At 49.6% G+C, this 15,116-nt stretch overlaps 2 protein-coding genes across 5 annotated transcripts in view; both read right to left on the reverse strand.

Annotated features, from left to right (window-relative positions):
- Parl (presenilin associated rhomboid like) overlaps positions 1–4,915 on the reverse strand; it is a 39,161-nt gene extending 34,246 nt beyond the window's left edge. For 2 of the 4 annotated variants that reach the window (XM_023700726.1, XM_023700727.1), the window contains exon 1: positions 4,724–4,914. In XM_023700726.1, coding sequence (XP_023556494.1) covers positions 4,724–4,848 — 125 coding nt within the window. In that variant the 5' untranslated portion in view covers positions 4,849–4,914. Of the gene's footprint in view, positions 1–4,723 lie in introns of all 4 variants that reach the window. The other 2 variants (XR_002817989.1, XM_004640703.2) reach the window with 2 other exon arrangements.
- A 4,946-nt stretch (positions 4,916–9,861) lies between these two features.
- The window catches only part of LOC101587234 (cytochrome P450 2B4-like), a 12,268-nt gene continuing 7,013 nt past the window's right edge, over positions 9,862–15,116 (reverse strand). Inside the window, exons 8-9 of the mRNA XM_004640794.1 lie at positions 10,170–10,311; positions 9,862–10,079 (exon numbers count right to left, since the gene is read on the reverse strand). Coding sequence (XP_004640851.1) covers positions 9,862–10,079; positions 10,170–10,311 — 360 coding nt within the window. The remainder of the gene's footprint in view (positions 10,080–10,169; positions 10,312–15,116) is intronic.

A 15,116-nucleotide genomic window follows, 5' to 3' on the forward strand; every position in this document is an offset into this window, starting at 1 on the left:
AGATCATAATTTTGTCCCTGAAACTTTATTACACTCAGCTGCCTCTGCCACACCAATGTTCCTCTTGTACAAGAACTGGAAAGAACTGAAAATGGTCTGGAAGCTCACTGCCCACCACAGTATCACCTCAGGGTCACCCCTCTGGTCTTTCAAAAGCATAAACCAATCACTTCTTCCAAATGCTTAGGACAGTTACAGGGCTGAGCTGGAGCTGAGCCTTCCATTGGCAGAAGGATGCTCCTAGGTGGAAGGAAAAGCTTATCATGACCTACTACATGACAGCTACAGTCTTCTTACAGAGCTTTTAATTTTTTTTTTTTTTTTTTTTTAATACAGGATCTAGTGCAGGCTGGCCTGGAACTCACTACATAGCTCAGGGTAGCCTCAAACTCAAGGTGATGCTCCTGCCTCTGCCTGCTGAGTGCTGGGAGTACGTAAATTTCCTTTTTTTAAAATTTATTTATTTATTTGTGTGTATGTGTGTGTGTGTGTGTGTGTGTGTGGCCAGCTCAGCCCACCAGGGGGCGGGACTGGCTGGCATGTGGTGCTGGGGGATTGAACCGCAGTCCCTGTGCTTTGCTAAGCTTGTTCTAAGTAGGTGCTTTAGACCACTGAGCCATCTCACCAGCCCCATAAATTTCCTAAGAGGCAAAATAAATCGCATGAACAATAATGTCTTAAACTGCAAATGTCTAAACCTTTTTCAGTTTCAAGTTATTTAGTGCTACCATTTAGATGAATTTTTTGTCTTTTTTTTTTTTTTTTTGGGGGGGGGGAGGGGGGGGGGACCGGGGATTGAACTCAGGCCCTTGTGCTTGCCAGGGAAGTGCTTATTCCACTGAGCCATGTCCCCGACCCCTTCCATTTAGATGAGTACTAAGATGAAAAACTGAATTATTCACCTAAAATAAATTAGGAAACCAGGAAAGTAAAGCAACACAAATAACAGTGATAAGGAATTGGTCCCCTGAGCATACACCAACTCATGCAGCTCTGCGGCTTCCGTCCTTCTGAGAAGCACAATGATTTGTGGCAGCAATTTAACTCAAAGTGCAGACAGCCCATGAACACCTGCGTTACTGCTAGCCACATGATTCTTTTTATTACAACTAGTTTTTAGCATGCTCCCATAGCTTGTAAACAGAAAATACATCCATATATTTGTTGCCTTAATGGTAACATAACATTGCTGTGAACCATTTTTTAACAGTGACAAAGCTGAGTGCTGTGGTGCAAGCCTGTAATATCCACTACTTGGGAGGCCAAGATAGGAGGATTCAAAGTGCAAACCCAGGCTGGCAACTCAGTGAAACCCTACCTTAAAAAAACAAATGAAAATGGCATGGATGTAGCTCAGCAGTAACAGTCACGTAGCACGGGGATGCCCTGGGTTTGGTAGTCAGTACCACACACAAAAAAGAAAATCCAGATAAAAATGATTAAAAATATGATATACATACAAGACAGCACTAGTGTCTACATTACTAAAATTTTATATGAACAAAATTGAATAGAAATAGCCTAACATTTAAATGGAGACAAGATGTCATGTTTTGTTTGGGGTTTTTTTGTGGAACCAGGGATTGAACTCAGGCCCTTGCCCTTGCCAGGGAAGCACTTATTCCACTGAGCCATCTCCCTGGCCCCTAGATGTCATGTTTAAGCGCACAATATATTTGATTCATTCTATTTAAAGTAAATGTATTTGGGAGTTGAAAGTGAATTCTAGCGCCTGCTTTGGCAGAGTGCAGTGGTCAGGGTTCAATCCTGGGCCTGCTGTGCAGGGCCCACCACCCAGAGTACGCTGAGATGGCAACTGAGACTGGGCGTGCGTCTGTAATTCCAGCTCTTGGGAGGCTATAAACAGCAGATCACTACAAGTCTGACCTACGTAGTGACACCCTGTAGACCCTGTCCTAAATTCATTAAAAAAAAAAAAAGGATTCTACATAAAATTTTGCATACCAAAATTATTTTCTTCAACCTCATCTTAACAGGTGGTGAGTTAAACAGGGAAAATAATGCAAGTTACCTGACAATTATATCATACACAAGGATATTTTATTTTATTTTTTAAATATTTATTTTTATTTATTACATTTATTTATTGTGTGTGTGTGTGGCCAGCTCAGCCCACCAGGGGGCGGGGCTGGCTGGCATGTGGTGCCGGGGATCGAACCGAGGTCCCTGTGCTTTACCAAGCTTGATTCAAGTAGGTGCTTTAGACCACTGAGCCATCTCTCCAGCCCCCACAAGGATATTTTAACTAAATTTTTAAAATTTATTTATGTGTGTGTGTGTGGCCAGCTCAGCCCACCAGGGGGCAGGGCTGGCTGGCATGTGGTGCTGGGGGATTGAACCGCGGTCCCTGTGCTTTAGCTACAGCTTGTTCTAAGTAGGTGCTTTAGACCACTGAGCCATCTCATCAGCCTCCACAAGGATATTTTAAAACTGCCACCTCAATCTAAAAATTAAACTCTGTGTAGGTGCTACAATAAGCCACTCCTTTGGATCAGTTCATACAATTGGTAAATTATGCAGCCTTCTACTTTCAAGCTTAAAGCATATCTTTCAGAAGTACCACCAGAAGCTTGACAACAGCAACATTTCTGAAAAGCTTCAGATTTTTTTTCCTGTAAAAAGCCAGATAGTGGGGCCTGTGAGACAGCTCAGCAGTCTAAAGTACCTGCTTAGGCAAGCACAGGGATGAGGGTCCACCCTCAGCACCACAGGCTGGGCCAGCCCCGCCCCAGGGTGAACAGAGCTAGCCCCCCCAAAAAAGCCAGATATTAAATATTTTAGTCTCTCTCAACTACTGAAATCACTATTAGTGTTTTGTTTTACAATCCTTTTAAAATGCTGACTGGTGGACATCCTGGAAGGACACAGTTTATAGAGCCTAGTATCACTTCTCAAGAGTGCTTGCAAAAATGTCAATTCCTGGCCCTGCTTTGGGCCTATGACATCGGAATCACACAGCTTGGGTCATTCCTCTGAATAATTTTAGAACCACTAAAACTCAAACCAGACTTAGGAAGATTATAATGTTCAGTATTTCCAGAGGGAAGGAGCAAACACATGCTCTGTCTACTTCAGGCTCACCTACATTCTCATCTAATGCATTTTGCTACTACAAAAATGTCAACTTTCCATATAAATGGCATTTAAAAATCAAGTGCTAATCTTCAACATCGTTTCTTGTGTCATTTCTTGCTCCAAATGGTCTTCCCACCCAGTTTTACTGGAAGGTCCTCTTCATCAAGTTTCCTTTTGCTTCCCTTTCTAAAACTACTAGAGATGTGTACACTCTCATTTAATAAACCTGCTTCTAAATAAGACATTCACCTTTTCTTCTCCTTCACACTATGCAACCTCAAATGGGATCTCAAATACATGCAGTATATCAGGACCACTGAAATCCACCCTCACCCCACCTAACCACCTCATTCTCCCTCTCTCCAGGATCTGCACAATGCCTGACGATGCATGTTATTTTACCACTGAGATATAACAAACACAAGTTTTGCACAAATGTCTGATAAAATGCACTTGGAGTGCTTATAAATATTGTATAGATTTTAGGAAATACAGGAACCAGAAAAGTACAGGTTCCTCCAGTTCTCCTATCCCTCTTGATTCTGCTTTTGTAGGACTTGGGTGTGGCCTGGTACATATTGTACAAACACTCCAGCTGAATAGTTTTTTTTTTTCCCCCCGGAACCAGGGATTGAATTCAGGCCCGTGCACTTGCCAGGGAAGCGCTTATTCCACTGAGCCATCTACCCGGCCCCTGAATAGTTTCTGAGACAGGGTTGCATTACGTAGCCCAGGAGGCTGGCCTCAAACTTGCCATCTTCCAACCTCAGCTTTCGGGTGCTGGGTTCCTGTCCTACTAGCTATTAGGTAATGTCGTGCTGCTAGGCAATGTCTCCACCATAGCAAAGCCTTAATCACTCACACCTAACTAGCCCAGGTGCTGATGACCTCTCACGGTTCCTCCCCACCATCAGGTGAACCTTATGTCACCCATCTAACCAAGTCAATTACTGGGAAGGCTGAAAATCTGAATGCAATGCAAAAGCCAGCACACATCCGACTGTTAGAACACTGAAGGATTTCTCTCAATGTAGAACCGAATGAACCCTTATAGAAAAATCAGGCAACACTGATAGACCACGATCTTCATACAGTTTCTCCTCCCGCAAGCAGGGGTAGATTTCTTCCCATAGCATGGAGAAACCAAATGTTCCACTGTCTCAATGTTTCAACAGGTCAACTTTGCTTAGGTCTCTGCAAGAGAGACAACGCTGTATTCCTCTTACCCCGTCTTCTCTACACCTAAAGAAGGGAAGTGGTGCGGTGGAATACACGCTTTGTAATTAGGCTACTAGGCTCTGCCATTCTGCCATTGGACAACTGCTTCCCTTAAAATATTTCAGTATTACCCGCTCAGGAAGCAAGTCTCCCGTTCATCCCCTTTCCCGACCCGTCCCTCCTCCCAGTGGTAAAAGGAAAGCGCAGGCTCTCGCAAGGCCGGCAGGGCAGTCACCGTCCGACCCGCCCGGGGCCAGGCGGCGCCTCCAGAGGGGAGAACGGAACGAGGGCTAAGGAAGAGCGGAGGGGGTTGGCGGCGAGTGAGCTGAAAAGGACGCGCAGGGGGGCGGCCCGAGAGCTCCGAGGACGCGCGGCCGGAGCTCCGGGCGGAGGGGACGACGGCCATTACCTGCGTCCGGACAGCCGCGGCAGGGCCAGGCCCGTGGGGAGCTCCTCGGAGATGTGGCCGCCCACCCGCGGGGCCCACGCCTGGCCGCAGCCCCAGCCTCTGTGTGCCCAGCCTCGCCACGCCATCTTCCCAACCTCGGCCCCACCATGGCCCGACCTTACCACCCCAGCCACGGAACGACTTCCGGGGCGAAGAGCGCACCATAGAGCGCCGCGGAGCCCTAGAGCGCCCCGCGCGTCGGAGCGCGCCGACCGGGCGGAAGGGCGCATGCGCGGCGCGCGGGGCGGGGCTCCACGCCTCCACCTGCAGCCCGGACCGATCCCGCCGCGGTGGGGAGCCGGGCCTGCAGCCCCCCGCAGGCGAGGCTCTGGGGAGGAAGGGCCGGCAAACGATTGAGTCGTGCCGTGTGTCAGGCACTTGGCCTGCCTGCCCACACACCTGCCCCCTGCAGGAGCCGACGCTACAAGACAGGTTTTCTTACGTTCCCGTTTTCTTCTGCCCCTTAACCTTTTCGTGGCTTCCTGTGGTGGAGGATGTGCCACGTATCTTTAACACTGTCCTAGCCTGAAATGAAAGTCAGGGCTGCTTGCTTGTGAGCTTTATTTCCTGCCACTTCGGCGCTGGGGTCTAGTTGCAGTCTGGCGGAGTGGCCTTCTCAAAGGCACCGTCCCTCCTATAGACACTTCCCACTACCAGAGCCACCTCTCCCTTCCCTCTTCTCAAACTGCCTAAGCAGTGTGCCCCTCCTCTCTTGGAGAGGCCTTTCCCACCCCACCCCCTTGGCTTCCCCGCACTTCCTTTCTATGTGCATACCATGCTATGCGTAGTCCTGCAATAACGCTACATTCCTTCCACAAATACTTAATAAGCCTCTCTAAATTATATGGGGCGGGGCCGGGGAGATAGCTCAGGAGAATAAGTGCTTGTTTGGCAAGTGCAAGGTCCTGAGTTCAACCCCCAGTACCTCAAATAAATACATCCATACATACATATATACATAAAAATAAATTACATGGGGCATGGCGCTGCGCACCTGTAATCCCAGCACTGGGACGGCTGAGGCAGCCAGGAGGATCGCTGCAAGTTTGAGGCCCGCCTGAACTGCATAGTGAGATCCCAGGGCAGAGAGACAAGAGACAGACCAAAACGTTCTACTCAGAGAATAGCACAGGTAATGTCCCCCCAGGGCATGACTTGTTTGAGAAACTAAGTTCACTTTGACTATGTCATAGGTGTTTTGCTAGGAGTTGATTTTATCCGGTTTATAAGCCAAAGGTGGGCTGCTGGCAAAGGATGGGAGACTCCGGGGTCAAAAGGAAACACTTTCTTACCACAGCTCAGCAAGCCTCAAAGTGTCACGTGTGCACTAGTTCCCCATGTTCTGCAGGGACTGCAGTAACAATGCCCCGGGCCACATACATATTAAACACACAAAGATTCACACTTCAACTGAGAAGACTGGGCTTTAGGAATCTACCAACTATCTATCTGTGTATCTATTTATGTATCTATTGACCTACCTACCCCTCTACCTACCTACCTACAATGGAATGAACCAGATGGAAAGAATTAAGTTTGTGAACCAAGGAGCCACTATATATATTTATTTAAGTATTTTGTTGTTGCTGTTGTTTTCTTTTGTTTTGAAACAGGGTCTTGCTGAGTAGTCCAGGCTGGCCTTGGACTCTCTAGGTAGCCAAGGGTAGCCTCGAACTTGTGGCCATCCTCCTACCTCAGGCTCCCAGTGGTGGGATTAGAATCATGCGCCAGCACCTCTGACTTTTATTTCGTTTTTTTGAGGCAAGGTCTCCCTTTGTAGTTCAGGCTGGCCTTGAATTCACTGTGTAGCCCAGCCTGCCTCAGCCTCCTGAGTGCTGAGATCAGACACGTACCACCGCTCCTCACGTGTTTCATAGTAAGTTTTATAATAAACCAGCTAACAACCTGGTTTGCTTTATTTTCCACCAGAGCAAAGGGCAAATCTGCATAGAGACTTGGAAGAAAGAGACAAGATGAATCTCTTGTGTCTGATGAGTCATTTTAGTCTGTCTCTTTTCTTTCTGCCCTGGGATCTCACTATGCAGCTCAAGTGGGCCTTAGACTCACAGTGATCCTCCTACCTCAGCCCACCCAGTGTTGGGAGTACAGCCATGCACCACCTTGCCCTACACCATTACTCTACAGACCACAGGCATATGTATCACTCATGAAAGATCCTGGTTCCTAAAATCAGCATTCTTTTCCTACAATTCAACCACTGAGTGCCCGGGTGTCGCCTAATCCTCTTCGCATTGCTCCACGGGAACTGGGACTCAAGGAACCAGCTGAAAAATTCTAATAATCTGTCCCATGCTCTTGCTGTGAGTAATGGGTTACCCTGCATGGCAGACCCGCAAGTCTTGTGTTTCTACCAGCACAGCTGAAACTGTGACAGTGAGGGGCTGTGAGTGTACAGTTTGGGGGCTGTGGCTGGAGGACGTCTCTAGGTGCTGATGAGAGCTTGGGGGTGGCCCTCGGACTGATCGCAGAAGACAAAGGAAAATGAAACTCACAGAAGATGGGGGTGTCCTGGATGTAGAGAGGGTTGTTTGAAGAAGCTGGGGTCACTAGGATGATGGCAGGCCTTGGAATGGAGCCCTCAGACTCTGGCAAAGAAAGTGATGAAAATGTCAGTGGTGCCCAAGAGGTGTAGTTGATAAAGGGTCTTGGTGGAGGAACAGTATGTGCCCAGGGTGACCGGTGGCCAGAAATCTGGAAAGATCACTAGGGCACAAGGTGAGCATGGCCCACCTGTGCCCGGGGAGCTGGGGCCTGGATTGCCCAGGTGTGCTTGGCTTGCCCTTTCTGGTCACTGTCACCACAGCCCCAGGCCCACAGGAGCCTGCTTCTCTGAGCCCTGTGAATGGACTCCTTCACTCCAGCTTCTAGCTGGGCTCAGTAATGGGGGGAGCAGGAGCTGGGAGTGGGCAAGGAGAAAGCAGACTGACACCTACCCTGGGGTCAGTCGGCTTAGATGATGTGTGCAAGGGTCTTTGAGGGCATGGGGACCAAGTTCCAGGAAAAACAAAGCATTGCTTTTTAAAAGCCAGGTTTATTGAGATTTGATATATGCACGTGCACGCGCGCGCACACACACACACACACACACACACACAAGCTCTCTACACAGCTGTATGAGTTTTGACAAAACACCTACAATCATGTAACCATCGCCACAATCAACATAGAGAACATTAAGTTCCCTTCGGTCCCTTTCAGGTCAACCCTACTTCCTGACCTTGGTAACCACTTATTCCTACGATTTTGATTTTTCAAGAAGATCACAGAAATAGATGCCTCTGAATATGCCTAAGTGCAAATGTGAATTTGCATTTCTTTGGACCCCAGGACTGGGACGGCTGCGGTGTCGTGCTCGTTTTTACCAGAAATCCACCTTGTGCTTGTGCCAGTTCATCTTCCCAGCGCGGCGCGTGAGAGTTCCAGCGTGCGTCTCCGCACCTTTGCGGGCTCTCGGCATCGTCAGGGCTATGTTTTAACAACTTGAACCTTGTGTTGTGGAGGACCACCTGAGCAGCTTTCCTTGAAAGAAGAGCGACTGTCACCATTTTGACTGAGCCTGACCCTGTTTCCTCATACTGTTCTGTACAGAGCTGGCCATGACTTCTGTTTATCCTTCAATTGGCCTTAAGCAATGTGTATTGGTCCAGCTGAGGTGCTGGTGATAGTCTTTGGAGGTGGCGTGTGTTTCCCTGGTAACCTATACCTGCTGCTCTTTAACCTGAGCCGGGTAGAGACAGGACGGAAGAGCCAATGCTCCGCACCGCCAGCTGGGATCGAGCCTCGAGACAGAGGCCATGACTTCCTGGGGCTTGAAAGACTACATCAAAGCTGAAGCACCAGTCCCCCCAAAACATCAGATACTATCTCACTAGCATAAAGCAGATTACTGTCTCTGCATATAGCAGAGGTAAATGTAGCTCAGCTCACTGTAGTCACCTGCTTCCCACAATTCTCAGTCAATCCTCCTCAAGCCACTCCCCCACTGAATAAAAACCGGGTGAGGCCCTGGGTCACTCTCTTAGTTCTGGAAAGCCATTCGTGGCTGGACTTAGAGCCCCATTCTCCCCGATGATTGAAAATACAATTTAGTGTCTTTATTTTCACGTGGGTTGCATTGAAATTGGAATCAACTTGATGGGATTCCAATAACGTAACTTTGGGATGACAAATACTGGCTTCTTGGACCGAGACGAGGACTTGGAAGTTACTCCTACATGCGTAGTAGTGTCTCCTTTTCATTCCTTAGCCCAGGCTGTTCCTTTTTAATAATTAAGACCTGTCTGGAAGCATAGAGCTTGGGGGCCCTCTGGGAAGTTAGAGGGGAACCTAGGGGAAGAGTTGCTGGGAACAGTGGGGTTGGTGGTGGGGGCTGACAGGGGCCAGCTTTCCCTGTCCTGCCTGCACTTCTCCCCTCTTGCCAGAAGAGGGCAGGCGAGGGCAAAAATAAGCTGCTTCCCCTCTCTTTTTTTATGTTTACTTAGGGCCTTCCCAGGAGACTACAGCCCCAGTTTTGTTTTTTAAAAAATATTTATTTATTTTAAGAAAAATGGAATTGGGCTGGGGAATAGCTCAGTGGCACACCGCCAGCCTGGCAAGTGCAAGGTCCTGAGTTCAATTTCTGGTACCAGAAGAAAAGGGGAGGGGGGGTTCATTTGAACGTGGAATCCTTTTGCCTCAGTCTCCCAGCATGTTGCAATAACCACCATGCCAAACTGCCCGCCTCTTTGTGTAAAGCTGATCAATCCTCAACATCCAAAGTGCTAGCACACATTATGGTATTTACAGTTTTGCCTGAAAGCCGTTTCCCTATGAACCTGTTTAGCTGCTGCCTTGTGAGGCTTGATTCACCAGATGAACCATGCAAATTGATTTAATGTCAACCCTAAAGGACGCTGTAAATCCTCCCTTGCCAATCTAACCTGAGAACCCAGCTACCTTTGTAGAAGTCTTGATAAATCCCCTCACTACTGTCACCTGGAGCTTGTGCTAGGGAACCCATGGGCAGATGACTGGGTGAGCCCGTCGGTCCTCCTCTTTGGTTTGCAGGAAGCGAAGGAGAAAGGGCAAGAGCCAGCCGGCTACAGGCCCTCCTCGCTGGGGCCTGGGCTGGGGCTGATCCGGCGCAGCACGGCACAGATCTCCTGGGGCTGGGGCTGCAGGGTGCCCCCAAAGATGTACTCCAGCCTGAGCCCTGGGCTCCCCTCCGGCAGCCGGAACCAGAAGCTCCGGAGGAGAGTGGCAAACATCAGGAAGAGCTCCATTCGGGCCAGCTGGTCCCCCGGGCACACCCGATGTCCTGGAAGCAAAAGGTCAGGGGTAGCAGCGTCTGTCCCTAGCACCCTCCCACCTACCACTCAGCATCCAGCACCCAGTGCTTGCTGAGTACCCGCAGAGAATGGCAGGAAGGCTTCGTTCACCACAAAATTTCCATCCTTGTCCAGGAAGTGGCCAGGGTTGAACTGGTGAGGGGTCTCCCAGTGCTCGGGGTCACACAGCGCAGAGGCCAGGTTGGGCAGGACGATGGTGCCCTGTAAACAGAAGGTGGCATGCATGGCTCAGGACGCCTCGGAGACCGGGGCCTGGCTCAGACCCTGGCCAAAGGGAGCCGGGAGGCAGCCAGGGCAGTACGCTGGTGGCGGTGGGCGGGGGTCTGAGGCTGGGGTTGTGCAGCAGGCGGCCGCAAGGGGGCGTCCCTCCGAGTGTCACACCCACTTTTCACGCAGGCTAGGGGCAACCTGCGTGGGAAAAACAGACAAACAGTAGCGAGCCCTGTCTTTGAAAAAGCGAGGGGCGGGAAGGAGCCAGAGGCTGCAGTCGGGGTAACCTCTGTTCTTCCCCTGTGGCAGAGGGCTGGCCAGAAACAACACAAGGAAGCCAGGGCCCCAGCAACAAGGGGCCCTGTAATGGTCCCGGCAGTAGGGTTCTGGGAAGGCCCCCAACTCCCCAACTCACCTACCAAGGGCCATAGAATTAAACAATGGAACCCATTATAGGATTCTTGGTTTTGACAAGGATAGTTTGAAATTTAAACAAGCAAAAAGCAAACAGAATCTCAGCAGCAAACATCCCAAGCAGAAGCTGATAAAGAAGCCAGAACCGAGGTGTAAATGCTTTCAGACGCCACTTGTGCTGCTGCCAGTGGGTCAAGGGGCCAGGTCAGAGCCATCTGACTGATGCAACAGCCAGGCCTGGTCACCTTGGCCACAAGCAGAGGACAGGCGAGGCACATGTTCCTACAGATTTCTCCATTATAGTCCAGGAACTCACCTACCCTCCTTTTTTTTTTTTTTTTTTTTTTTTTGGTTGAACCAGGAATTGAACTCAGGCCTTTGCGTTTGCCAAGCAAACACTTATTCTACTGAGCCATCTCCCCGGCCCCATGAGCCCCCCTTTCCCTACATGGAATTAAGCACCCTCTGTGTGGTAACAATTCCCCTCCCCCCCGCCCCAACACCACTCTTTTCTTTTTGTGGCAGTGTCAGACCAAAGCTGCAGCCTCGTGCAGCCAAGTGTGTGCTTGGCACTGCACTGCCGCCCCGCGCACTCAGCAATCAGTACCAGTCACTGCAGACCATGGGACCCTTGCCAAGGGTGCTGGGCTCCCCCCAGTTATTCCCACCCTGCTCGGGGTGATCTTCTTCCTTCTTGCAAAGTGACTTACTGATCTCAGGGCTGGGAAAGGGATCAGAACACAGCCTATGTGCTCGCCCAGAGCAGAGGTCCCTGTCCCCAGCCAGCAAAGCCCTCTGCTCGCTGGGCGCCTCCTGGCTCCCCAGGAAATGGCACTTTGAATTGTACGATCCAACAGACTGAGAGAGCTGGGCTCGACGTGCACCTGCTCTATCAGGACCGTTGCTGTCATCACTGATGAAATGGTTGTGGAGAGTTTGGGGATATCTGTAACGCTTAATGATCTACTGTCAGGCTTTGATTCCTGCTTCAGCAGATGTCTGTCTCAAAAGCTGTAAAAGCTCGGTATTGATTCCAGGTTGTTAATGGCCCCCTTGAGTCTGTTTCACAGAGCAACTCCTCAAGTCCAACTGGCAGGAGCAGGCACTTAATGAGGATATTTCTACTCCCAAATGGCATAAAACAGAGCCGAGCCCTGTCCCCACCTTTTTCATGTGACATAGTTGGGCACAGGGTTTAGGCAACCTGCTGTGCCAGCAGCAACACAAGCTGGTGCCACCCTGGTCCTGCTGTCACTGCCCGGGAGATACATCACACACCTAGGAACTTGGTGGCCAACCCGTGGTAAGGACAGCTTGGTGACGGGCACTCTGGCTGACCAGCGAACAAGGCAAAGCACCCCCACCTAACCAGCTGGTTCGTTGGCTTCTCGAGAGAGTCGCTCATGGAGCAAGCCGTGGTGGAAATGACAAAGCCTTTGGAGCCACAGAGCCGTGAGTTAGAAACACGGTGAAGCCACTTCCTGGCTGTTTGCTCCGGGTGGACATGGGAGCTCTCTGGGATAGTCTCCCTGCCCTCACAAAAGCCATCCCAACGACACTAATGCCACCTAAAGGCCAAGGTTGCCATGAAGGAGAAGGGCAGGCAGGAATCAAGGCTTTGCTCAATTTACAGAGAATGAACGACGCCTCCTGAGAAGGCTCTGCAGCTGAGTCGCCAGCACTGGATGAAGATTGGCCCGGGGGAGAAGACAGGCCACGCTCTCCCCGTCATGTCCCTTGTGTGCCACGTGGCACCACCATGGTACTGCGCTCACTGAGGACAGATAGGTGGTGCAGCAGGCCAGCGCTGACACCCTTTCCCAAGAACCTCGGGGCCACCACCTCTGCGTACCTACAGTGCAGCACCAGGGTGAGAGGCTCCGTCTCCTCTCATCGCAGTGGCAATCTTAGCCCCTCCACTCAGCGACAGGTGACCTACTAAGTGCTGCTCAAACATCCCCTGCTCTGAGGCAAGGCAGGATCTGGTTATTCACTTCTAGCAGAGTACAGCAAAGGTGACAGACAGGACAGCACCACTCCTGAGATGAGCTTACAAAGGCTTCTTCTGGGGTGCTCACTGCTTGTCTCCCTGATAGAGGCTGTATTTTGAGCTGTCCTGTGCCAAGCAAGACTTAGTTGCCAGGAAGCTGAGCGTGGCCTCCAGCCAGCAGCCCACCAACAAGTGTGTCTGGAGGGTCCTTGTGAGGCAGCCGCAAGCAGAGCCTCCCAGTGGCACCTGCAGGGGCGGCCACAGCCCTGGCCCCTGGATGTACCCTGGTCCCACTGAGCTCGCTGCACCCCTGGGCCTCGGAAGCTGTGAATCCTAAATGCTGCTATTTCCACTGCTCTGTACAGGGAGGCAACTAGTTCAGCATCTTGTGCCCAGGCTTCGCCTAGCTCAACCACTGGTACTGAACACCAGGTACCTCACAGTGCTACAGCAAGGGAACACGGGGCCAGCCCACAGCCACCCTCAGTCAAGAGCAGGGACTCTTACACTGGCACCCAGCTGAGTCAAAGCCCTGCAGGGAAACTCACCCGGCAATGGCTTGCTCAAGACCCAGAGGCCTCAAAGGGATTATTTTGGCTTCACATAGAAATGCACTCAACTTTACGCAAGAAAACAAACATCAACATCAATGTTCACTGGAGCCATAGAAGACATCTCACCTATGCAGGAGGCAGAAAGCAGGCATCAGTGCAAAACATGGAGCCATAAGACAGGAAAAGAACCGTAGTCCTTTCTAAGCAGCAGTTAATACCAAAGAGAAGCAGCAGCTGAAAGGTAACTTTTCAAACATTCCTATTTTGTTTGCTTTGTAAGTTAACTATTTCTGTATGTAAGGATATTTTCCTGGGTAAGAAATCTGACCATGTGTGAATACAAAGTTAGAATTATGATAACAAGAAAAGAACTTCTCTATAAAGATGTGACTATAGTGAAATTGAAGAGAAGCTTTTTAGAAGTAGGGACATCAAATAGGCTGTACATATGTACTGTTATTTAGGTATCTAATTTTTAAAAATCTGCGCATGCATTTAGATGATAACCAAGATCGTTTAAGCGTTAGCTCCGGGTGTAAGAGCAGAGTGCCCACCTGTCTCATGGTGCTAGTGCTGGACGTTACTGTGCGGATGGCCAGGGAATGCTACAACGCGAGATGTTTTCAAAGGAAGAATCTCTGCTTTGGTACACACCATTAACACTTATTGGTCCCAAACTGAGTAGCGCCCCATCTTGCTTGGCCTGTAATAACAGTGTCTGCTTGGCCAGCCATTGCTCAGCAGATTAAAGTGCCTGCAAGCAGGCGCAGGAGCTGGGGGTTCAATCCCCGGGCCTGCCGTGCTGGACCCACCCCACAGGTGTACTGATACAGCAGTTGAGACCGGACATGGCGGTGCATGCCTATAATCCCAGCTCTCGGGAGGCTGTAGACAGGTGGACCAGTACGAGTACAATCTAGTAGTGAGACCCTGAACACCCTGTAGACCCTTCCCTAAAAAGTACAAAAAACAAAACAAAACAACCCCAAAAAACAGTATCAGCTCATTTAAACAACAACTTGTTGGAAGAGCAGCAAGTCTCTTGAAGAAAATGTATCATTTTCTTCATCATTAAATACTAACATACTTCCATTTAAACTTATAATTAAGAGGCATACACAAGGTAGTCTGTGTCCCTTCTAAGATAATTGACATTTCAGTCAATAAAAATGTTTCAAATAATGAAGGGGTGAGGTAAGCCACTGTCACGCTGAAGAACATTTCTGCATCTTTAAAAGCTTCTTGCTTCCGGCACATGCATCATGTCATGTGCTGGGCTGTGAAGGGCTTTTATGAAAGGTGAACCTCATACCAACATTTCGGAATGTGAGAAGCCAAGCTCTCTCCATGTACACGCGCTTCCTCTTGTTACGTAAGAAGGGGCAAAACCAATGGGATTTCCTTTTGTGCCCACCTCTAAGAAAGTTCAACTTGCTGGGCACGATGGCTCACACCTGTAATCCCAGCACTTGAGAGGCTGAAGCAGGAGGATGGCTTTGAGTGTGAGACCAGCTCAGCTACAAAGTGAGTTCAAAGCCAGCCTGAACTGCATAGTGAAATCCTATCTCAAAAAGACAAAGAAAAAAGTTCAACTCGAGTTTTATGTACATATATAGTAGTTGCTTTTGACCTAAATATTTATTTGTTTGTTTGTGACAGAGTTTCAGTGTATAGTTCAGGCTGGCCATGAACTTGGCAACAATCTTTCCAGTTTTTGTTTTGTTTTGGGGGGTGTTCCAGGGATCAAACTCAGGACCTTGTGCTTGTCAGGTAAGCACTTATTCCACTGAGCCATCTCCCTGGCCCTAACAATCTTTCTTCCTCAACCTCATAAGTAC

Source organism: Octodon degus, unplaced genomic scaffold (assembly GCF_000260255.1).
Source record: "Octodon degus isolate 3935 unplaced genomic scaffold, OctDeg1.0 scaffold00126, whole genome shotgun sequence".
Taxonomy (NCBI): domain Eukaryota; kingdom Metazoa; phylum Chordata; class Mammalia; order Rodentia; family Octodontidae; genus Octodon; species Octodon degus.